The sequence below is a fragment of the Corapipo altera genome, unplaced genomic scaffold (assembly GCF_003945725.1).
Source record: "Corapipo altera isolate COAL_440 unplaced genomic scaffold, ASM394572v1 44, whole genome shotgun sequence".
Classification (NCBI taxonomy): Eukaryota; Metazoa; Chordata; class Aves; order Passeriformes; family Pipridae; genus Corapipo; species Corapipo altera.
This window is the reverse complement of record NW_020884880.1, coordinates 5,915,515-5,941,365: the sequence shown is the minus strand read 5'-3', so window position 1 is coordinate 5,941,365 and position 25,851 is coordinate 5,915,515. Positions and strand designations below refer to the sequence as shown.

At 36.1% G+C, this 25,851-nt stretch overlaps 1 protein-coding gene across 10 annotated transcripts in view; it reads left to right on the top strand.

The window, feature by feature from the left end:
• Positions 1–25,851, top strand: part of THSD7A (thrombospondin type 1 domain containing 7A) — a 282,013-nt gene that overhangs the window by 168,869 nt on the left and 87,293 nt on the right. For 9 of the 10 annotated variants that reach the window (XM_027639106.1, XM_027639103.1, XM_027639112.1 and 6 more), the window contains 5 exons: positions 8,797–9,045; positions 10,607–10,788; positions 12,532–12,600; positions 16,392–16,547; positions 18,732–18,935. In XM_027639106.1, coding sequence (XP_027494907.1) covers positions 8,797–9,045; positions 10,607–10,788; positions 12,532–12,600; positions 16,392–16,547; positions 18,732–18,935 — 860 coding nt within the window. The remainder of the gene's footprint in view (positions 1–8,796; positions 9,046–10,606; positions 10,789–12,531; positions 12,601–16,391; positions 16,548–18,731; positions 18,936–25,851) is intronic. The other variant, XM_027639110.1, reaches the window with a different exon arrangement.

Below are 25,851 nucleotides of genomic sequence, written 5' to 3'. Positions count from 1 at the left end.
TTTATCTTCAGACTAGCTCATGAGGGTTTTCTAACCTCCAGATTTAAATCACCTTTCTATTATTCCTACTGTCTAGTACCTGAAAATTAAACTTTTTAAATTTGATTTTATTTATGAGAAAAAACCCCTTTTTTTCCTTTATGCCAAGAGTCTCTTTCAAAATCCAGCTGTAGCTGTGATCCAAGAATGGCATAGGGTTAATCTGATATTTTGCTTTAGAGGTTAACACATCCAACAGGTTGTATGAAGTCTGAGGAGAACACTGCATGGAAAATAAATAGCTTTTTGCAGCACATCAGATTGCATCACATTGTACTTCATACTCGTATCCCTAATTTAACTCCAAAATCCCTCTTACTCGTAAAGAGAGCATCTTTTAAGGTTCCATGGTGGTCCAATTTAGAGCAAGGAGTAGACTCTAAACACACAATATTAAGATCTGGATTTAATTCCAGATAACACAAAGGATTAATATCCAGCATGAGTATTGCTGAATGTCCCCAGGCCTCCTGACTCTAGTGAGTGATTATTCAAAGTTACCATAGAAAATTGCAGACATGAATAAGTATGTTTCAAAGGTTGATTTGACCTTCTGACCCAACCAGATTATTTCTGCGAAGTAGTTCTGTTGAGGGTGTGAGCATCTTGTCTGTGGAACTGCTTATAGGCTGCCAGATTTCCCAGCAGCGTAAGCCTGAACTTCTCTAGGATGTGGTACTAATGAGTGATGTGGTACAGGTTTTACCCCTTCCTTTGCTGTAAGGTTACAGTTATGAGAAGCAGAAGTGGTCTTTGGAAAGTGTTCCTTACAGTCTCCCATTTCTTGTAGCAGTTTACCCAGATTCAAGCAAATTTAAGGCAAACTATTGATATTCTCTCTACTGAAAAAAACTAAAATATACTTGTATTCAAATCCTGCTTTAATTTCTTTTTTTTCTAAGAATTGTTTGGGAGTTGGGCCAATATTCATTTATGCTTGTAGGTTGTCTTGCAGGGACTCTGTCCAGCTTAGTGGTTTGTTTTAGTGGGATTTACAATTGCCATTATTTTCAATCACAAATTTACTTTCTGATTATTTTACAAAATCTTCCTCAAAAATGGCAACCTTACAAGCCTGCTTCTGTGTATTTGTGTTTCTGTGTGTTATTTTGATTTTCAAGTACTAAACTATCATGTAGTTTTGGTGTTCTATAAGTAATTTGTTATGGTTTTGAATCTTTCTGCAAACAAGTTTGTTTGGTTTGAATGGGCTTGTATGTCAATAGTTCTCATCTTGTGGCTGGTGGGAAAGATTGAAGACCATTTTGCTAATGGTATTCCATGATGTAATGTCTCATGAGATCAACAAGAATTAAAGAGAGACTCTCATCATTCCTTATGAAGCAGCTGGTAGTAGGAGATGCCTGATGGTGTGCAGGATATTCAAGGCTAGGAAATGGTTAAATTATTATGCTCTGAGGGAGCACACTAATGCCTTTTTTCTTTTTTATTTATCTGCCTGATAACCTTTACTCTTCTTTCACAGAACTTAAATGAAGCCACATAAAAACCCAGTAAAGAATTTAGGATTTTCTTGAGCACGTTGATTGTGCTTTGATCTGAAACTTTCAGAATCAGCTCCCTTTTTCTGCTGAAATACTGAACTGCCTTGTATGGTACTCAGTATGGGCTTCTTTCGGGTTTTTTGCTTGTGTCTTCTTCAATCACCTAAAGATTTTAATTAATTCATTCAATCTTGTGGATTGAATAATAATTGGATTATGTTGTTGGGGTTTTGCTTTGCAGAACACAAGCATAACTTTTATTTTTTGCTGGAAGTGAAGTAGCTTTCTTCAAAAATAAAAATAAAGTTTCTTCCCAAAAGGTACTGGGGTTGAAACCCCCAGTAGACAGAACAGGTTCTGACTTCACAGTCCTTCCTGGTCATGAAGGGCATGTTGTATCTAGTCAGTGTGATACTATTTAGTATGAAAGAGTCAAAGAGAGGAAGAATGCCATTTTTATCTAGGTTTTGTGTGTGGTGTCTGATAATATAGATGTCTGTTGAGTGTCTCTGAAAAATGTTGGCTGCACTGAGCTCTCTGATGTGGAGGTGTCAGCTTTCTCCACCAGGGCTGAGGGTACGTCAGTCATGCCAGGACTGGAGCAGCCTGGGCAGATCTGTAGGTGCACCTACAAAGAGGTTTAGAGCCGCAGGACCCAAAAGCCTGTGGACATAATCCACTAACACATCAAATACTGATCCAGGATCGAAAGATCACAGTTTTCAATTTAAAAAATTGAAAAATTTCACTTCAGTCCTTTTCAGTCGAGCCCTAACCCATGGTTTTGTTTCTCGTGAATACCTAAAGTTTATATTGGCATCAGTCTCCTGAACTGTAGCCATGTTATTCATTTCAGAACAATGGAAATCTCTGTGTGTAATCAAATGGAAAATCAGCTAGAGAAAAAGCAAATATATCGGAATTCCAGGAGAATGCATATAGTGAAAGTAAGGAATAATAGCTGTGAAAATTTCCGTAATGAAAATCAAAGCTGAATATGGATAACGGGAAAACCAAAGCTGAGTGCTGATAACAGTGAGGGAATAGAAACAAAATAATGCAGACAAAAGTTATTGAAGAGACTATTTGGCTTCCATTAACCTTGTCTATTGGGCCCCATTACATTACAATATAGTCAAAACTAGTAAATAGCAGTTTTTGTTAAATATCAGCACTTAGGTGAATTAATTGAATGTATTGTAAAGGACATAATCTTCATTGTTCAATTTTAGGTTTAAATTGGAAAGCTTGCATTGATGCTCTATTACATTAGAACATGAAGAGCAGCTGTACAGGGAAAGGCACAAAGTCGATCTTCAAAATGGTGTCTCCAACAGAGACACTCAAAGAAAGAGCTTATAGAAGTCTCTAAGCTCAAAAATGCCACAGAGAAAGTGAGTAAAGTCATGCAAGGCCTGAAGCCAGAAAATGAAATTAACTGAGCAGTTTTAAAGCAAAATTAGCTATCTACAATTGTTGGTGAGTAAAAAAGGTGTATAATGTGTTGTTTCTAAGATGATGTAGGTACTAAAATCTCATTAGGTTCAGAAAGCATTTGTAATAATTCATGGAGGAGAACTCTATAAAGAGCAGTGCAAAGATTCAGCTTGTCTTCAGGAAGTCTGTAAGCTATAGTTTGCTAGAAAACCAGAGAGTATCTTGGGAGAGTGTGACCAAATACTTGTTGTCTTTCCATTTTTGCCCTCATCTGCTACTGCCAAGACAAGTTTCAGACTGCATGGATTATTAGTTAGAACCCCTCAGCCATTCTGATGCTGCTGTTCATCTCTTCTCATTAACTCTTCTTTGTAGTTATGAGTCCAGTATGATACGGAGGAAACACCAGTAGTAGTAGTACTGTAGTTGTACAAGTTACGTATGGAGTATGCTCGTGAAGTAAAGAGTCCTACTGCCTAGTTTAAAACCTATTTATTTTTTCTATTCATCCTGCATAAATTTAGAGATCGGTCCTACCCCTAAACATTACCATGCATTTGGCTTTATGCATGCAGTATGCACAGCTTTATCTATTGCAAAAGATGAAAAGCAAAAACCTTTTTTTTTCTAGTTGAATTTGCAGAGGAAGAAATTCCAATGTTTTCTTCCATGACTTTTCTCATAACTTAAAAGACAAATTTTGAAACTGAGATTATAGATGCTCATACAGGTCATTGGCATACAAAATCAAGTTTTCCTGATTTTTAAATCTGTAAAAGTGTTTTTCACTCTAATAGAAATTTAGGATACCTCAGAAAGAATTTTTTTATCTCTCGACTAATCTAATTTTATCACACCTTTTAAAACTTATCTTTGATTGAAGAGAGTGCTTTCAATTGCACAACTTGCTCATTTGTACACACATACTATGGTCTAATTTGTCCTGGGCGTATGCCTCAACCTTTGTTCTCCATGTGTCTATAGCCTTAATTATCCCATAAATTACTTTGAATTCTCTAGGTGTAACCTTCCTATCCAAAGTGATATTTAGTTTTTATTTATTGCTGTAGGAGCAGAAATGAGGCTACAGAACGTGAGTAGACACAAATTGCTGACCGCACATCTCCAAAAGAGACTGAGAAGCAATTATATTCTGTAGGTTGTCCTTTGAATCAAAACTACCTTTTTCTATAGTTTTATTTAATCTAATATCAGTCTTTGAGGTCAGAAATAGGCTTAATGTTGGCTTAATAGCAGTAGGGATCATTCATTCTCTGTGATCTTTTGTTTTGTTTGGGATTGCTTTCTCTTTCTACTGCGTGATTTAAGTGCTTATATACCTTAAGCTTCAGTTCCCCACTATATCTGACACTTAGGACACTGTCCTTTGAATGTTTTCACTGGATTGAGAGCAAGTTCTTGCAGACTTTACGTGTTATCCCTATGCTACTTCTTCTTGTATCCAGTCTATTCTGTTGAGTTTTAACGGCATTTTAATGCAATTCGTGTGATTTTCTTTGAGCGCTCCAAGCAATTATCTGGACAAAGCTGCATGGGTTGATGGTAAGGACTTATTTGTGCTTCTTGAATGGTTAACTTTGCGTATAATGCGTACTTAGATGTTACTGAACGTACCCAAGACCTGGAGATGTTTGATGCAGAGTGAGTTGGGTGATATCATGAAATGAATGTTAACTGTCTATTTTTATCTTCTGTTGTGCTACCTGCCCATTTGCCTTTTATCCTGTGAGAAGATTCCCTCAAATTAGGGTAACTAAATCAGAGGTGAAATCCATCAGAAAGTGCAGAGAGATTTACATGAAAGTAAGCTTTGTTTTCCATTATTTGTGAAGATCAAATCTGTAGCATTAGGCACCAAACCCAGAAAAACCTATTTTGTATAAAAAAAAAATTCCCAGGTTTTGATTAAGAACCATTCTATGCAATTTCTTTAATGAGACATTTAAAGGAAATGTGGCCAACCTTCTCAACTAATGTATTGCGTATACTGAGATTTTTGAATGGCACATGTATCTTTCAGAGTTACCATTTTTATAGCATGTAGTATTAGAAACTTTAATTATGAATGTCTGTCTATATATATTAATTTCCTCTGAAAGATATGATGAACATCTGTTTCTTCTGGTAAAACAAAGTTTGGAAATATTTTGGAAATATTTTAAAGGTGTCAGGAGTAAAAAAAATATTAAAATATATGTTCAAAAATTATAGGGGACTTTGGATCATCAAATTAATTCTTCCCAAATTTCTTGGGAAAGGGGTGTATGTAGAGATGCAACATGAAATTAGATTAGTTCAGTTGCTGGTAATGGGTATACATGCACTTGGGACAGGGAAAGGAATTGTAATCTGCTCTGGAAGCTACTCTATTACCTTCAAAAGGAGTGAAGCACTTCTGTAATCATTTTACATAACTGAAGAATTTTAACTGGTCTTGTTTAGAGAGATTGTGATACTGAGTTTAAATGTGATTCTTCCCTTCCTTACTTGATCTATACTGCAACACATCCTCTCCTGCTGCCTGCAACATGAAGGAAAACTTCATAACGGCCATATGCAATTAGCTCTCATTATTTCTCTAACTTGTTCAAAGAAAACCAAGTGTTAAAAGAATAAACAGCAGCTAATTGGCTTTTGCGACACTTCTTTTGCTAGTTGTAACTGTCTGTGCCCTCTCACAAAATAATCTCAGCATGTATAACAGTAAAGAGATTGTTTGCTTGTGACTTACAATATCAGTTACTTGGTATTTATGTAGTACTGCAAGTGGTGCATGATTTTAATAAGCAAGTAAGGAAATAAATGGAAACTCAGTCTACCTCTTGTTTGTCTCCCCAATAATATTTATGTTCTGGTTACAAGATATACCCTCAGCAAATTTGACAATATGAAACTGAGGGGAGTGGCTGAAGTCTGTGGGCAGAGATAAATGTAAGAAGGTTCAGCAAAGGCAAGAGCAGGCTACTGCACCTGGGGAGTAATAACCCCAGGTACCAGTACAGACTGGGGACTGACCTACTGGGGAGTATTTCTGCTGAGAAGGAACTGGGAGTATTGGTGGGTGACAGGTTGACTATGAGCCAGCAGTGTGCCCTTACAGCCAGGAGGGCCGATAGTATCCTGGGATGCATCGGGAAGTGTTGCCAGGAGGCTGAGGGAGATGATCCTCCCTGTCTACTTGGCCCTAGTGAGGCCACATCTGGAATACTGTGTCCAGTTCTGGGCTCCTCAATACAAGAAAGACAAGTAGCTGCTGGAGAGGGTGCAACAGAGGGCCATGAAGATGATTAGGGAACTGGAGCATCTCGTGAAGAGAGGCTGCAGGAACTGGGCCTGTTTAGTCTGGAGAAGACTGAGAAGGGATCTCATTAATGTGTATAAATATCTCAAAGGCAGGTGTGAAGAGGATGGTGCAAGACTCTTTTCAGTGGTACCCAGAGACAGGATGAGAGCAATGGCGATAAACTAAAATACTAGAAGTTTCACCTCAACATGAGGAAGAGCTTCTTTATGCTGAGGATGGCAGAACACTGGAACAGGCTGCCTAGGGAGGTAATAGTCTCCCTTTCTGGAGACATTCAAAACCTGGATACGTTTTGTGTACCCACTTACATATGTTACCCGCGACCCTGTCTTGGCAGGGGGATTGGACTGGATGATTTTCAGAGCTTCCTTCCAACACTAACAATTCTGTGATTCTGTGATTTTGTGAATTTGAACCCTTTATGTTGTGGTAGAGGCTCCCTTCTTCCAGAGAAGAAAGTAGTCTCTGCAGGAAGATGTGTAGGAATTGCAGCCAGTCACAGCCAGGGACACCTTTAGGGTTGGGGAAAGTCAGGGAATATACCCAAGCTGAAGGTAACTTCAGTGAAGAAAGAGTATCTATCTATCTATCTATCTGTCACCTTCTGAGAATGAATATTACCCTTTCTCATGTAACACTTCTCCCAGATAAGTTTTGAAGTACATGCAATTAAGCACATGGACTCTTACACATCATGAGTTGATCTCCTTCTTTCTCACCAAAGCTACTTTGTAGTGGCAATTTTGTGCATGTTCCCTGGCAGTAAGTGTCTATAATTAAACTCAGCCCCGGTTACAGTGCAAGTTAAGAGATTGGTTTTGTCTGCTCTCAAAGGTGTCACATTGGGTAGGAACTTGGAAGGTGAGGATATTTCATCTGTTCTACAGGAGAATTTGCAAATACCGCCCATCTTAGAAACCATGAGGAATTTATCTTTTCTCTGGTCATTAAAATGTGTCTTTGTGGGATAAATGAATCTACATGTTTTGTCAAAGGTACAGAAACTGATATATTGATTTTGACAGTACTTTAGTACTGTGCCAGATGGGGCTATATGTAGGTGAAAAATTCCACTATTAAAGAATAATTTTCTAAAAATATTTCAGCGTATTCATCCCAAACAAGATATAGTTTCTGTCCTTAAGCAGAATAAATGTTGACTATCACGTTAGGGTTCCCCTCCCCCCCAAATCCATATGTAGACCAACAGCCCACAAATTCATCGACCTCCTTTTGAACATGCTGGCACTGTCTGTCTCCACAACCAGGATCTTCTATTAGCAAGCTGTAGAATTGCTCTGTCACTTTTGCGTGAATATGCTTTCATTTATTGTGGTTTTAAATCTCCTATTAGTCTCAAGTATCCCTAGTTCTACTATTACAAAACTTTGTAAATAGCAGTTGAAAACTATGTTGAATATATGGGTAGGGCAAAATTTTGTATAGCAACAAAATAGTAAATATTCATTATTCTGTATTGTTTTGTATACTTTTAAAAAGAAAAAATGAGTCTTCATTTTATTGTTTATAGGACTGGTACTGAACAGAGCATTTCATTGTGCCATCTACAGTGCCAGTAAATTCTCTTCCTGCCTGTTTAAGTGCTTCAAAAGCCAGATTTTTATTCCAAAACAGATATGATAAAAAATTTAAAAAATACTTATGTTGTAATTATAATTAAGGAGATAAAGTTATGTTCACTTTAATTGTAGTTTAACTTCTCTATTTCTCATTTTTCTATTATTAATCAAGCTTCTAAGTAGAAATGTTAGTTTCTGCTTAGAATATAACATTTGAAATGCAGAGGGATTTAGAGGGAAAAAATCTTGCTGACAACCTATGTAATATGTGAATGAAACAATCAAATGGAGAACGGAAATTAAATGATGGCCTTCGTAAGAAATAGGAAATTAAGGCTATGTGTTCACTGCATCAGGGAAGACTCCACTTTAAGGTAGAGATCATTCCCTATTTAGTTCATGAGACATCACTGTGGCAATATACTAGCTGCTAGCAAAGTAAATGATTAGTGACCAAGCACTCAACATATTTGCCGTTGTGTTTTTTAACAAATTGTAATCTGGAAATTAAAAGAACATGTCACTGAGCACTTTGTTCTCTTCAAAAACATCTTTAGTCATCTCTGTTATTGATCCTCCTTTACTTTATGTTCCAGCAAAAAAATTGAGTATACCTAAAAATAAAAGATAGGCAATGAAAAAATTGATTTCTTTCCTCTGTTGTACTTCTATACATGTATGAAGATTTATATTTTAATTTTGATCACAGATAGGGCAGTATTTTGATCACAGATATGGCAATACTGGTAATTTTTAACTGTAGTAAATCTAATGTATATAGTTTGAGTCACTTTGACCAAAAGCATTTTTGCCTGACTTTTTTAGGGCTCAATGGACATCACTTTTCCTTAGGAGTTCATGACTGTCTGTGGATGTGTGTGCTGAAAATTGTAATACTCTCTTATTACAGCTTCTGCAAACAGGACAAGCTGCCCATTACGTTTCAGTCCTGTGTGATCACGAAGGAGTGCCAGGTGTCAGAGTGGTCAGAATGGACCCCCTGCTCCAAAACCTGCTTTGACATGACAACCCCTAAAGGGAATCGTACAAGATCACGGACCATTAAGCAGCTCCCTGTTGGCAGTGAAAGCGAATGCCCACAATTAGAAGAAGCAGAGCAGTGTATTTCCCAAGGAGATGGCGTAGCACCGTGCATTACGTAAGCTGGTTCATTTCAGTTCTCTCTATATTAAAATGAACAATTTCAATTAAGCGTACAAGGCTGATGATGGAGTAGCAACCAAACCATTATTAAAGAAATAATAGCTATGACTTTACCTTTTTTTTTCATCGTTTGTGTATTCAGTGTTCTTGAAAGCCCGAAGCCTGCAAATCACCCCTATTATAGTGTAATCATTTTGTCCTCTAAATACAAACGATAACAAGTACATTTTTTTCATTTGTTTCAGTTTTTAAAAGATGATATTTGTGCATATGCTGGCTCAGACAAGATGAAAATAAGTTAATTTTACTGATTTATCAGTGATATTTTCCCTATATAACATTTCTAGCAGAATCATTGTTTTCTGAAATCCTTATCTGTTTGGAGACAAAATGCTGAACGCAGAAAAGAGGTGATAGACATCTGGTTAGCAAACAGACTATTTTAGTGAGACTTGTATTCAGCACAAGAAAGGCAGTGCTGACCCCCAAATGGAAAGTGTGAGAGGATAAAAGTGACAGTAAATAAAGTTTAGGAGAAATGACAGCAAGCACTTTACGATTCAAGAGATTACTATAATCCTTATCAACTAATCAAGATTAATATTAAAGTTCTAACTGTGCTTTTTCTTTATCAAATTGAGAAAAGGGTCTGAAGAAATGTCATTTGATGTTAAGCATCTTTGACTGTGGTATATATTTTTCATTTAAGTGTCGAAATGTCATCTTTTCCTATCTCCAGCTACATTAGGAAACACTTTGCTTTGATTTAGCCTTAAAGTACTTGGTGAGTAGAGAATTCTGTGGCATTTCTTGTGGTTCATAATCCCTGTTGGGGTTTTAACTATGAGTCAAAGATCTTCTTTCCTGCGCATTCACTGATTAGAAAGCTCACAGCTTCTCACTATTCATCAGTACCCAGCAGGAATGCTTCAGTACCACTGAACGATCTTCCTCTTGACTGAGAAAAAGGAACTTACTGAAAGGTTTTTCTGTAGTAATAATAAAAAAAATACCATTATACTTTCACCTTGATATCTGAGAGAAACTGTCATGTCTCCTATCAAATATGAACAATGGGCTTATGGGTAATTTTGGGGGGTTGGGTTGTTGTGGGGTTTTCCCCTCCTTTTCTGGCTCTTACATTTCTCAGCATTCGCATTTCTTTGATATTTTCGCTTTAGCTTATATAAATTTTCAAGCTCTAAAAAAATGCTGAGAGTCACAATCTTGAAAGTGAACTTATCTGAACATCAACTATATGTCTGTATATTAAGTTTTTCTTCCCTCAAATAAAACATTTATATGTGTGATATGTTTCAGGAATTGAACAGGAAAGGTATTCCTAAAGAGTAATAATTTAAAAAATGAAATAATAGTAAAAATGTTCCAACCACATAAAATATGAGAGTTCATGCGCCTCTGTGTGCAAGAAATTGTGGTCCTCTGGCCTTTTAGGAAATTAATAAAGCTACTAAGGTGTTTCAGCTTGTGTAAATGAATGCTGTGTAAAATGGCTTCATGATTTCAAAAGACTCAATTAACCAAATTTGATACAGGTATGGTTGGCGGACCACAGAGTGGACAGAATGCCGTGTCGATCCTCTCCTTAGCCAACAGGACAAGAGGCGAGGAAATCAGACGGCGCTGTGCGGAGGTGGCATTCAAACCAGAGAAATGTACTGTGTGCAAGCTAATGAAAATCTCCTCTCCTACCTAAATACCCTCAAGGATAAAGAAGGTAAATTTGATTCAATTGCATTTGAATTAGTGTGAAATCAGAGCATGTCAACATTCCAGAGCTCCTTGGCAGTCATTGTCTTCTTCCCATGAATGCCTTCTTACTTTGTGGGTTACTGCTATTTTCAAATTCAGATGAAAATGCTTAATTGATGTAGCAGAGATTTCATTCTCTGTGCTGCAAATTTAGGTTCTTAGCTACAAATTACTCTATTTTAATACCTACTGAAAACTACTGTCTTATATAAAGGATGTCTCTCAGTAAGAAAGAGCATGAGAAGGTGTGTCAGAAATTCTAGATTTGGTTCCTTTATCTGCTGAAAATTTCTTGTGTATCCTTCAGCTAGGTGATGAACTTGTGCTCTTTGATGTGTGGATGGAATATGTGAATTGTAAGCTCAATATAGAAAAATGTAAAAATATGATTATATTTCATTCTCAGGAAATTGATTTTTTTTCTTCTTTTCTTGATTTGTCCAAGTTCTTACGTAGCTTTCAGAACTTCAAGACAATATAATTTCATCGGTTTATTTCCCTAACTGAAAGAGAGAAGAGATTATTCCTTGTCACTGTTATAGCTTGTACAGCTTCTTAAGAAAAAAGTGAATAGCTTAGGAGACAAAATCTTTAATTCCTCTGGTAATATACATACTTTAGAACAACGCTTGATTAGTTTATGTTACATCTACTACTGCATGCTAATGCAGCACTATAGATTTAGAAATCAGCGAATTAAGCTAAATGCATTTAGTTTTTTAATTGTTTTGTCCTCTTCTGCACCTGTTTCATGCAAACACACATTATTAATAAAAAAATAAATAAATGCAGCCACATACTTCAGGAAAAGCAACATCATTGTACAAGTCCTGTACACCATTTAGACCTGGGTTGGCCAAACTGCAGGCTGGTGAGGTTTCTGCTGTGGTTTAAAGGTACTCTCAAACTTGCCGTAGAGGTAGAGTTTGTGGGGAATATTAATGCCAACAAACATTTCAGCATGATTGCTGGGATCAGTAGCAGTGAGCTACTGAGCATTATGAGCTCCATGGGCCCTGCATCTGTATTTATAAAAGAAGAAGCTTTCAAGCCTCTTCGTTTAATGAAAATCAGCTTCTGCCCAAGGGCTTTTAGTAAATCGCCTCTGTGGAACAAAGTTTAGATGCCCCTGCAATAGTGTGAATGAGGAAAACCTCCCAGCTAAGGAGAAGTAACAATAAAACCAGTGGCAGCTTACTGTTCAGAATGATGATTAGGATTTTGGTAGGCTGTGAAGTCTTGCCGGCTTAGGCGGGTGTGAAATCTACCCTTATCAGACTGTGACAGGAATACGCAGAGCCCATCAGGAGGTAATCTCTGCAGGCCCTGGAAAGCTGATTAAAATGTAACTAGTCTTTGGATGCATAAACATGAGAACATTTTTTCAAGAGCTCAAACTGAGGGTGAAGTGGGTCTTAGTTTAAAAAGGAGCTCTGGGCTGTTTCCACATTAGGGGACAGATTTTCAGAAGAGCTGCTGCTTCACTCATCCTCCCTCCCTTTTCCCTCATAGAAACATACTCATAGAAAACTAAAAGTAATTTGAGGATGGAAAAAAGCCAGGTAACACAGCCACCAGATTTAGCTGTGGGGAAACGCCTTCATTTCAGTGTAGTTTATGGCTGATGGTAGGGAATGCTGTCTGCATAAGGCTGCTTTAAAGACCTCCGTTCTCATATACTCATGGTGGCGTTTCCCTGTTATTTCAGAAAGTCAGTCACAGAGCAAGTCGAAGGCTAGTGCTGCACCTCTGCTATCAATCACTTTTGAAATAACAGGTAGGTAAATTAAGGCCTCTGATCTGACCTTTTGATTAAAAGCATGCAAAGGAGACAACATCCCTTTTGGGAGACCTTGTTGGCTATATATGTATAATTAACATGTTTATGGAGCTCTGGAATATTTAAATGGATTCATACATTCTCAGGAAATTTCAAGTCAGTTTGAAAGTGATAGGCCCAAATTCAAACTAATGACGATGAGCCTGCTGGGATGCTGGGACAGCTTCCTGCTCCACTCCTTTCAATTCTGAACTCTGGGAATCATTTTGCAGCTTTCCTCATATCAGCTGTTTCCAATCCCTTCTGTAGATTCAAAACACTGAGTTAGGGCTCCAGTAAGAATTTGAACTTTTAATACTTAGCTGAATCAGAATCCCTCATGGCATTAAGGTCAGAAGGAAGAAGGAGTATTGTATGTAGTAATTAAGCAGGTGGCAATCAAGTTTCATGGAGGCCACTGTCATTCTGCCATTTATTTGACACTGACTTAAATAGTTTCATCTGTGTTCACCTCAACTGGTTTAGTCATGAAGTTTCTCTCACTGTAAGATGGGATGGATTTTGTCATCTTTTTTGGAGTACCTTTAAAACCCTCGATGTAGAATAAGAATGGGAGGAAAGTTCCTTTACGGGCATAAATTTATTCTACATCTGCAAACACACAGTCATTGCCCTAATAAACACGGGAGAACTGCATACATGCATGGAATTGTGCTGTTTCTTAGACCATCAGGTTCTGAATTATCTAATGAATTTTTATGATAGAATTCAACGTTATAGAAAATGACAAGAACATGAATTCTTTAATTGTTGGTCAATTAATGTGTTTTGGGCTTGGGTTTTTCTTGGGTTTTTTGAGTGTGGAGAAGTTTCCTATGAAACCAATGTGACAAATGACCAGAAAGAGAAATATGAACTTGTGTCTGCTTACACTGCTGCAGTCACACACAAATACACTCTCTTTGCCAGCCTGGTCATTACTGGGCACTAGTCTCTTGAGGGTTTCTAGAGAAGGATGGGGAATTTGAGATCTTGATAAATGTAACAAATGCATAAGAACAGAACTGTTCTTTTCCTTTTCAGCCCTTTATAAAATGCAGTAATTTGAGTAGGTGTTTTACAAGGGTATAAAATATATTAAGCTTAAGTTTCCTAATGATAATTTGAGGACAGGATAATTGAATCTTATTTTGGTTTTTAGGTCACTACTCTCAAACCTGAAATTTATTGAAAACTGAATCTAATTTTTTAGTTAGACAGAATGAGAAAGAGAGATTATCAAAATGCATTCACTTTTCTCACCATTCCTGGCCCAAAATTTGGCCAAATTTCACATAGATCTTGTAGTATTACACACAGTCTAATCAGCATTCAACATCACTTCCAAGTTAAAAAGAACAATCCTTATTGCTGCCACAAGAGAATATGAAAGGACAGAGATAAGACAAGGTTTTAAACTGCAAATTTCTGCATCCATTATCTCTCAGAGTGTCTTTGATAAACAGTAAGCATCAAACCTGAGCTCATTTATACTTTTTGCATACTGAAAGAAATCCATTTAAATTGATGGGAGCAAGATGGTCATAAGATACCAAGGCAAGGCTGTTTTCTTATTTTACTGTCATCTCAAAGACAGAATTCTGAGTAATCCTGATTGAATGGATCCTTAGTGCTCCATGATGAAAACATTTTTTTAAAATAATCTGAAAGATAGCTTATCTATCCTGCTGTTGAATTCTTTTGTTTTAAAAGCAATATATCACATATCTGTTAGCAGACATTTGTACATCACTTATGGTCTAAAAGCAACATTTCAAAAACATTTTGGCATATTTAGAGATTTATTGATACCTGTGATTTGAAAAACCTGCTATTTAAAGCTTCCTAAGAAAAGATCTTTGTTATTTTTCTAAGTAACATCCCATGAACTAGTGTGATGTCCTTTATCCAGATGCAGGCTGGAGATGAAGTATGGCATTCCTCAGAATACGTTCTCTATTCCCTGAAGCAAGGCTGCATCTCGGGGGTGTAATTGACCCTTAATTTCAATTGTCTCACTTGGGTAATTCCCTGATTAAATCAAGGTTAAAAAAGTACAGATAGGAATTACTTACTAGTTTTCTTTTTTTATTAGAAAATATTCAATACAAACTCAATTACAGGCAAATTATTTTTATTTATATCCATTTTCTATACAAAATATGCATGTTATGTTGATTATCATGCATGTTAGATGTGAATGTCAAACTTACTGTAAAATTCAATGTTCTGTCATAAAATCTAATTCCAACATAGCATTAGGCAAATGTTGGAATGTTTGGTTTTGTATTATTTTGTGTTGAGAGACTGGTGAGCTGGAGGCAGTAATGTTGAAGGACTATGTGACATCTTCACGCCTTCGTTATGTGGAGCAACACAGTGTAAAACTGCACCAAAGGAGGCAATGTGGGAAATCAGTATAGGGGGAGGATTTTTCATTCCCCTTTCCCCTTAAAAAAGTGAGAATTGAATGTTTTTTCTGTAACTGGAAAGATCACCTACTTAGAAAGTCTGAATAGAAAGACACACACACACAATGTCTACAAGTGAGACCACACTTTAACAACTTGGTGTTTACTTTCACATTATATCAGTTCTTATTGATCTCATCTTTCAGAAGGATATTTTGTCATATTCTGAACTTTTTTCATCAGAGAGCTCTTTCCATCAAAAGAAATTATTTGTAGTGGTGGTGGCAAAAAATTAATGAGGTAACCTTCCTGTGAAAAAAAAGTGCTGAGAGAGTAGAATTAGAGTGTTTTAAGTTAAGGAATAGCATGTTTTTTCAATCAACCAATGTGAATTAATGTAGCAGACTTCACTTTGCCTGCTAGCAGATATTCTCTGCTTAGTATAATATTTTTTCAAGTCCTGAATTATGAAAGAGAATTAAAATCTTGCTTGCAACAAAATGGTACATTTTGAGTTAGAGTTCTGCACCTTACTCTGGCGTCTTTTAGAGTTGTCCTATTATTTGTATGACCTGGGAAGTCAAAGATTAAAGTATGTAAGGAGGAGGGTGATTTTGGCCTGGCTTATTGATCTTTAAAGAGCAGAAGAATCTGCTTTCAGATGTGTCTTTATAGATTAATAATACTTTAATGAAAAAATAAATTGTCTTATGCCATTTTAATTATTTTGAATATATTACATATATTTATAGTATATGCAAACCATATATATTTGAAACAAAGCCTGTCTTGAACTAAAGCTTCTACTGCACAAATATTACTGCTGAGTGTGCATTTTATGGTCTTTAGAGTTAAAAAAAAAACAATTTTTTTTTGTAATTTTAGCTTGTCTCAAATTATAGCTTTAAAATAATCTTTTAAATATTAATTAACCAGGCCTTTGAAGTTATAGTATCATATACTATATATATACACAAGTGCAAAGGGATTTATACAGCTTTTTTTTCAGTTTCTTAAGAAAAGAAGTAGTAAGATACAGGACATCAATTAACACAGAGTGCACAGCGAACAATCATTGTAGTAGCATAATTTATCCCTTAAATGAAAGGACTAGTCCAAGAGGGTGCTGCAATATCTACAATCTCCCTGACTCCACACAATCGGATTTGACTCTATTCATGCAGAGAGTAAACTGACTTCTGTTTCATTTTTTCAAAGTGGACATTTTCCTGTCACTTCTTCAGTTTAAAATGATGAGATAGCAGCCTTTCTGATTGAAGGATGGTTCTGTCCACGTAAAGCTGACATGTGAGAAATGTTTTTACTTTGTTTTGACAGCTTCGAGGCCGGTGGACCGTAAACTGTGTACAGCACCTCTTCCCAGCACCTCCCAGCTGTGCCATATTCCCTGTCCTACAGAATGTGAGACCTCAGCATGGTCAGCCTGGGGACCGTGCACCTATGAAAGCTGTGTTGACCCTCAGGCCAAGAAGGGTATGTAAAAGTTTAGCAGATCCTTTTAATGGTGATTAATTATAAGTCACTGGGAACCTCTGGCTATCCAAGCACACTAAGTCTTGTGCCAAGAAGTGTATATTCAGTGCCTCTGAGCATCCAAATAAGGTCGTTGAATTAGGACTATATTTAACATTACTGTTACATCAAAGCTGGCAAAAATGTAGCCTGTTTACTAAACTCTCAAGATCAGTTTGGGTTTTTACAGGGTGATTCCTGTTTCAAACCTTTCCCTCAGATTGAAAGGGATATAGTTTGTCTGTGTGTTCAAATCACAATTCTGGCACTGTCTTGAAAAGAGGACAGAGGCAGCCTTTGAGTTATGTAGTGTCCAAGTGACTCAAAGATTTACAGTTCAGTAATAGCTTAAGGATTCACCATTAGCCCGTAAAGCATGATCTGGCAAGGAAATGGGACCATTCATTGTTGGTACGTGACACTGTTTTACTGATGACATATGTGCTTGTTTCAATTTCAACATGTTTTACAGCTTATTCCCATGCAGAACAGATTGTAGTAACCTGACATCAAAATAGGAAAGCAAGAATACAGTGACAGGGACCTCATGTTAGAAGTCTGTGGGTTCCTGGCTGTAAATGAGAAAAACTGGCCTAGTCATTGCTGCAATGTGATTATCTGACAAAAGCTGGGAATACAGACTTGGTTCCTTGATTAAAAACAGCAGTAAGAAAGGGCAGCTACATATGTCCACTTGAAGGAGCAACTGTGATTAGTATGTTAGTTTAGTTCTGGCATACTGCTAGCTATACTTCTGTGTGGGCAGCAATATGCAAGTTTCTCAAAGCTGTTTTGCAGAACTCTGACCCAACCTTGATCAATTCAAGAAGGAAAAAGCAATTCAGTTTGTAAGCCTATTGGATTAAGTCTCCTCTGAGTATAGCTGTCAAGTAGTCTGTTTTTTCTGTTTCTATTCCATCACTGAAAGATTTGCTACATTTTGGGGGGTAAAGTTTGGGTTTGGACATCTGCCTAAAGGAAATATATTAGGATGTACATTATGCAAGCCTTTATTCCTGCACACATGAGCAGGGGTCTTTTCTCAACTGCCAATGTTTTCCTTGTATCTGGAAATTCTTACATTTTATTTTATAATTGCATTGACAGTTCTTCTGAGAGAATGATGTAAAAGTTGTACAGACACTCCCATTTTTAGCAGCATGTCTTTCTACATATTTCCGGATCACTTGCCTCCTTTGTTGCTGTAGACATTGGAGTTCTTTATTTTTTAAATTATATCAACCTTTTTTGTCAGACTTGCTAAACCATTTGCTCATAATTTGGCTGATCTCTTCAGTTTATAAAAAAAACTTCATACAAACAATGGAAGATACATGGGAATGTATTTTTAAAGTAATATTTATTATAATTAAATTAAGAGGCATGTCCTCAAACAAAGAATCAGTTCTTGTGTTTGACAACTCTCCTGTTTAGTTTGTGTTCTGATAGAAATGAAAGAATTATATGTAGCATTTTATAAACAATATCTGTATAATACTAACCTGCCTAAATATTGATATAAAAGAGACTGTGAAAAGAAACAAGCCATTGCCAAAGTTAAAAATATTCCAATCAGATAGAAACTATAGGAAGTTATTACATGAGAAACTATTTCTTGAATCCATTCAATTTGGTTAGGTTGTTCTGACTATATGTAGTCTGGCTTTTTCAACATGCCATCCTGAAAGTGGGAGAGGGGGTTGCTCTTGGTCACTGACATTGACCTGGCAGATGACACACTGTATAAAGGCCCATCAGTTTATCCATCTCAAAATGAATTTGGGTAGTCTTAAGGAAATTTGTAAATGCTTTCAAAGGAATATTGTGATGTTTATTACTGAAAATTTGTCCATAGGACTTCTTGTTTTTATTTCCATGCCTTTGCTTTTCTCACAATGTAGTCTTTTTATTCTTCTATTTTATTTTGGGGGGTTGGAGCAGGAATGTAGTGTTTATAAGCGTATTTCATTTGGTAATCCATCCCTATTGGAAGATACCTGAGAAGAAAACAAACAATATATTTGAGAAATGGCAGCCCAGCAATCTAGTCGAGATTTATTAAATGAGATGGATCTGTACACATAGATAAAAAAATGCTTCACTTTGCATTTTAGAATTGAATTGTTATTTTCATGGACTTTTCAGGCTTTAAGCTAAGGAAACGTCGCATCACCAATGAGCCTACAGGAGGAACAGGAAACTGCCCTCACCTGCTAGAAGCCATCCCATGTGAAGAGCCCTCATGCTATGACTGGAGAATCACAGGGCTGGAGGAATGCATTCCCGACAATGAAAAGCCATGTGGCCCTGGTACACAGGTTCCTGTTGTCGTCTGTGTCAACAGTGATGGTAAGATGCATTTTCTTACAGTCCACACCAACTAGAATGAAGATGCTAATATGTAGTCCAAAAGGGTAGCAGCTTTTGTTCTTAGCTTTCTTGATCCTTAAAACCAAGAGGTCTAGAATAGAAATAAATGTCCTTTAGTATTGGTTAGGAAGGGAAAGACCTCTGGTTGCTCTAGGATCAAGCTCCTTCATCTACACGCTGTAGGTTTTCAAAGCTAAATGAAGAGACTTTGAGAAAATTAATAGAAAACGGCTGTTGTTCATCAGTAGATCAAACTCATGTCTGCAGTGGCGTGACTGAATTCCCTGATGTAATCCCACTAACAAAGCTGATCCTCTCTGTCCAGAAACAAATAAAGTGTGAGTAAAGTGAGATGCATTGCAGTAAGTATAGCTGGAAGAAAAATAATAATGTGTTTATTAAAAAGCATGGTTTGATGTGTGTTATAGAGTTGGGTTGACAGTCTGAGCTGTCTTGCTTCTACAAAAGGTCAAAAAATACCTCCATTATTCAATTATCTTCTGTGGGAGAAAACAGATTTTGCATGGCATAGTCATAAAAGCCAATTTTGAAAGCTGCTTACAGAATACTTTAATCTACGGAAGATTTATGAATTACTGTTGCAAGAATATTCCTTATTCATTAGTGATATTATAGTCTAGAGCAGCATATAAATTAAAATAATTTTACTGACTACAGTGTAGTGTGGTAGTAGGCTTCTAACTCCCTACAGAAGATTAAGTAAGAGGATACATCTGATGAGTGTTAACAGCTGCACAAAATATTTTGAAATTAAATTGATCAGAAGTAATAAGAACTGATTATAGAGATATTTAAATCTTGGGATTTCATGCTGAAGAATTTGGGTCATAACTGAGTTTTGGGGCTTAAATTGAAAAGCTTAGATTTAGAGTGTAAGCTTTATTTTTCTGCATACACCTAAGGGAACTGGTAACAATTTTTACAGCTCAGAAAGAGATTAGACTAAAATTACAATTCTGAATCTACTATATTTTTTGTCCTTATCTCAAAAAATTTCCCTTTGCAATGTAATAATTTCTTGGCATCAACACTGAAACTATTGGCAGTCTTGTTTGTATATGTTTTTGGAGGAAAAATGGCCTTTTCCTTATAAATGAAAGTGTTTCCTAAACAACTGTGATTTTTTTTTCTCTCTCTTTTAATAGCAAAAAAAATTGATCTTTAAAAAAAAAGAAAGTGTTGGGTTTTTTTTTTTGTTTTGCTTTACTAGATTTGGTTCATTTGGTTTACCTTTTTTTTTTTTGAGGAGGGGTATTTTCTCACATGTGCTACCTAATTGCTTGCTAAATTGTAATATAGCAATTTATATTGACTATAACTTATTGTATATTTGGAACATGCAATTGAACCACTACACTTTGAGATATCTTTTAAGTATATGGCATTTTCTGTTGAAAACTCACAGGATTTGCTCTCTGTGCTGCATGAGCTTTAGTTTTGGCCAAATTTGACTTTGAAGATTTTTTTTTTTTTTACTCACAGTATTAATCTTTGCTCTCTGTCTTTCTGAATTATATGGCATTATACATTACCTATGTCAGCAGTCTTCCCCAGAAGAAGTCAGGCGTTGACCATATGCCTATCAGTGTTTAAAATTTAAAGAGTTGTGGGCATAGTTTCAAAGAAAGGAGAAAACAAATTGCAATTATGGCTTGTTTTGCAAAGATCCAATCACCCACAAAGATACATGTTCAATATCTTTCAAAGAGTGCAAAAGCAATGAAGAGTAATGTAGTGGATTGCCCCAGCTTTTCTTTGAATCCCTGCTCTTAGTAAACAATATTCTGTGTACTTCACCAGTAATACCAAGTATCTTTTGCTTAGGTCTCTCCTGAGAAAGATTAGCATGATACAGTAGAAGCAAAGTGCAAAGTAAGGACCCACCAACCTCATCATTCTCTCCCTCCAAATTGTCTCTTCTCAAGCATCTCTTTACTTTGTCTCCCACAGCACACCAACCACCTAAAAAACCTGTAGGCAACTCTTAAATACTTCTTTAAATACCCACTGCCACCTCTTCCCAGGTAGTTCCCATCTAGTACTTTGGCATCCTACCCCTGCAGTCAACAGAATAACCATGGTATCCTTCACCAAACACTTGTTGCAGGCGTCTAAATTCTGCTCTGCAAAATACAAGAGAGAAACACCTTGCATTCAGGCAGGTTTTGCTTCAAGCCCTACATCTGCAGGGTAGTTTGCAGTAAAATAAAGTTTGGAGAATGCTACTCTTCCATTGTCTAAACACCATAGTTTAAATTATTCATCCCAAGAAATTTGTGATATTCAGTGTTCTTTGAGCATTTCTTGGAGAAGACTGCATTGCCTGTCGGTTAAAGACTGTGTCTCAATTAACAGGATATATAATTTATATAATAATCACGTATTGCTATAATTTCGATCTAAATAGCACACAGGGAATTTCATTTAGTTTTACATGTAAAAATGACTCTGAAGAGAAATAGTGTGGGGAAAGCATTAATTATTGCCTAAGTTTGCTATGTTACTCAAACTGAACCAATCTTTGCTTAACAATATTCTCTTCAGTCTCTCAAGAGCTTTTTTATTATTATTATTATTAATGAGCCTATCTTAAAGTGCCTGGATAGGAAAGGTTGGATTGAAGGGACCTAAGTGTCTTAAAATAAAAGTTTATTTTCCCCTTGGCTTCTACTTTATAAAATGAAAAAGACTGGTGGTATATATTTGAGAGTAGGCATTGTACTCTAAAGTACTGCTTTAACAACATAAACCCTACACTGATTAGCATCTTCTCCTCCTGTGCGCTGTTCCATCGTTCTATATGTTTGAAGCGTAATCAGTTGAGATAACGTGTCTTGACCTGGATGTTCTACTTCAGAATTAGAATCAAGCAACAGTGTTTGTGAGATTGTTTCACGTAATTGGAATGGGCTTCTCTCTTCAATTTGGTGTATAGATAAGAGTCATTACAGCCTTTGAGACAATAGCAAACAATAGATTATCCTCCTGTCTCATTGCTGGAGGCCTGTGATTGTCATTCTCTTTCCACAGCGGATGGCAGTAATCAGAATTTTCATTCAGGCTGAAAAAAATATGACAGTCAGTACCCCAGGTTGTCATTGCAGAGGCTATAATGAACTTTGATGTATTTTATTATATAAAAGGAACTTCAGTCTTTTAGTGTGGAAAGAACGTTTTCAGAATAATTTTCCAGGAAATTTCATGAAGGAACTCCTTTAGGTGAAAAGAACACCTTTCAGTTGTGGCAACTCCCAGACTGGACAGAAACTGATCAGAATTCCTCCATTGTATACATAATTTTAATAAGTAGAGATCTGTTGCTAGTGTTCCATTCCACAGATTAACTTTGAATAATGACAGAATGATTTTTTAAAAATAAATTGTTATCCATCTTTTTTTATATATGCAAGGCATACTTGCACACACACGGGTATGTACATATTATCCATTATAAGCATTTTAATACAGTTCAGACAAGTGGTTTTAGAACAGATAAATTTGCTCTGTTTCTCTATAGCTATGACAACTTATGAAGAATACAGTTTCAAAAATATTTCTGTATTATTTGAAGTCTGTAGTAAGAAAGCTGGACACTTCCACACTCCGTTAACAGACACATTAGTGCCAATCATATGTAAATAGGGCAAACTAATTTCTGACATAAAAATCCACAAAATTAACTAGTTCTGAAAATACCTACAAAATGCTTGTTTCATTCATTTTTGGTTTTATCTTTGGACTGAAATCTGTAGCACAGGTACTAGCAGTGGCTGTAGTGTCAGTAGTGTGATTCTGATTCTCACAGTCAGCTGAAATGACTTGCTCATTTTGTAAGAATATGTAAATAATAAATTGCTTTACAGCCTTTATGGTATACTGGGCTTTGTGCCACTGTATGTGCTACTCTGGATAAAACAGATCTCTCTTTTGAAGGGCAATTTTCTTCCAGATCTTGGTCAAGCTCACTAATTGCTGGGTTACAGCTAGCTTGACAGGGGATGGGCAGGAGTGGATGTGCTGCCATCTTCTGTATCCCAACTGTGAGAGAAACTCACCTTAGAAGACGGAGCCATGGCAACAGCAAGACTCTCCGTGTATATGTAAATTCCTACAACTCTTTGAAGTAGCAAAATTGTTCTGGAAGTTTTCTAGGTGAAGGTGCGTGCTGATGTAACTGAGTGCCATGAACTCTTTTCTGGCATCTGGATGGATGTGGGTGACACAGGTCCGGTCTTCCTGAGACTGAAGCGCAAATCCAAACCACCGCTGACATTAATATATTCTCATGTAAATGGGTGGGTTTTACCCATTTTGCAATTTTAGAGGATAAAACCGTGGTGTCGGTAGTTAATTAGAAGATATAGAAGGTAGACTAGTCTGTTTTATTCAGGTACATTTCAAAACAATTAGTTTAGCTACTTTGTCTGGAGCTGAAGCACTCTACTGACCAAAATGGAACAGAGCATATTTCCAGGGTATGTTTCATTTATTTTGTGTTTATTCTCATTTATTGAGACTGGCTGAAGACATCGTACTTCAGTCCTATGAATGTCCTATATGATTTATTTGCCTTATTGGTTTTTTTTAGATCTAGACATATTTATTTCTGAAATATTTCTTCTCTTCCTTTTGTTGAATTTGACTTCGAAGTAAATCTTATAAAATTTCTTCATGTAGTTTAAATTCTCTTCTGTTATTCCCTGATCAGTATCTCTATTTTCTGTATTATTTTTTTGCTTATGGCTTTGTATCATCTTAAAACAGCAGTTAATGAAACATGTAGATTAAATTTCAGGAAAACTGAAGAGTGGCTGGTGCAACAACTTTTATTTGAAATATTTTGGCTGTTTTAGGAATTGGCTCTTTTGGTATACTTATGGCTTGAATCAAATATATGCTAAATGAGTAGCTGCTGGTCTTCATTTATTCAGTCGATCTGGGCATAAGTATTTTATAGATGTGCCCAAATATAAAGATCCTACTTTTTCTGCCATTTTTATTGTGTGGCTATATGCATTGAATGAAGAAACCATCAGACTGGTTGGATTTTTTGACAAGTATTCAGGAATGAAAATACTACTTTGTGTCACTTTATGACTTAGTTCTTTAAAAAGAACAAAGAGCCAGATTCAAATTCAGATTACATTGAATTATTCAGTTAATCCTATAACAAAACCCAGATCAAAATCTGGTCAATGCTCAGCAGTCAATTAGTAGAAAAATACAGTAGTTAATGACTACTTTCAGCTTTGCCTTATACTTACAGGAACTTGATTATATAGGCATTAGTCATCGTTTCCTGATATTTATTACCTAGCTAATATCATAACCGAACTGCGTTAAACTGTTCTTTGCTGTTGAGAGCTTTTTGGATGACCATCTGAGGCATTTAAATCAAATGTCACATGTACAGTTTTTTCCTTGCTGTAAACACGTAGGCTATGAAATTTAAAACCAAGTCTTTCCATCCTTTCCTTTAATTTTTCTGCTTACATAAAAAGATATTTAATAAGTTTATCAGATGTTTGATGTATGTAAACATTTCTTACTGAGAATAAAATACAGTCAGTTTAAAGGATCTTAGAATTAACACTCTCCTTATGTTTCAGAGCACTGGATTTTTAAGGCTTTTAATTTTTTTACAAGATTTGCTTTATTTAATATGAGGGAATATAAGGAAAAACTAGTCCACAGTACTGCTTAAAATATCTCATTCAAATCTCAGAAAGTTTGATAATTGATAATTCTTCTGTCAATAAAAGGTCACTTTTAATTGGTAACACCAATTTCTTTTAGTCTCTCATCTTGACATTAGGAGGGTGGGCATGTCACTATTGAGTTTCATAAAAGAATGGGTGCTTTTAGTATTTATGTAACATGAAGTGATTAAATTATATGGAATGAATTAAATGCATCACTTTCTTTGTCCATGTCTTTAACAGTTGCCCTATAATTTGATGTGATGATTTCAATTAAAATGATGAGTAGAATATAACTATGTTTCATCCACATAGTTCAGTAAACAATTATCCCTTATGACAGTGCAATAGACCCTTGTTTCCAATTTATCATATATTTTTGAAGACCGAGTTGCACTTGTTATGGACAATGCCTACAGAGACATTAATGTCCATAAATAATATAATTAAGTTAAAAATGAGTGGGACAACTTATTTACCAAACTCCTTTTCTCATGTCATAGATCATAACTTGACTGTCTGGTCAGATGAGTTCAGTGTTTTTTGGCCTGTTTACTTCAAAAATATACTACAACACCTTTGCAGAGAGGCTGCACTGGTGTAAGATTTATTGGACTTCTAGGAATAGAAGTTGATGTAGTGGGAAGTGCAAATGTTTTGAAAATGTACCAGAGGGTGCAATTACATGTTTTATATTATGCATACTCTTAGTAACTTGCTTTTGTTTTTGATGGCACAACCAGTATGATACTGCAATACCTGCTTGTGGGTAAATTAAGAGGGGGGATTTTGAAACATACATTTTGATTTAAGTAGCATTCTGCAATGCAGGAACTCAGTTCTGATTAGACTCCAAACTTCATCATGGTAACAACTCAGAGGGGAATAATTGTAGATACATTTTAAAACAATTGGGTTTTTTTAGGAAGGTCAGTTTAATGCTTTACAGTATTTCAATTTGTTACTTCAAATTATGCTGTTATGAAAACAGAAAGAGAAAGGGGTTTATGGAATTATGGATGGATTGTAAAACTGGATTTATAGACCCAGTATTGAACTTTGGTTTTGGATTTGTATGTCAAGGTGTTAACTCCCTAGAACAGACTCAGAAAATACTTGAAATATTTTTACAAAACATATTTAGAAGAGATAATGCTACATCTAATACTCTTATA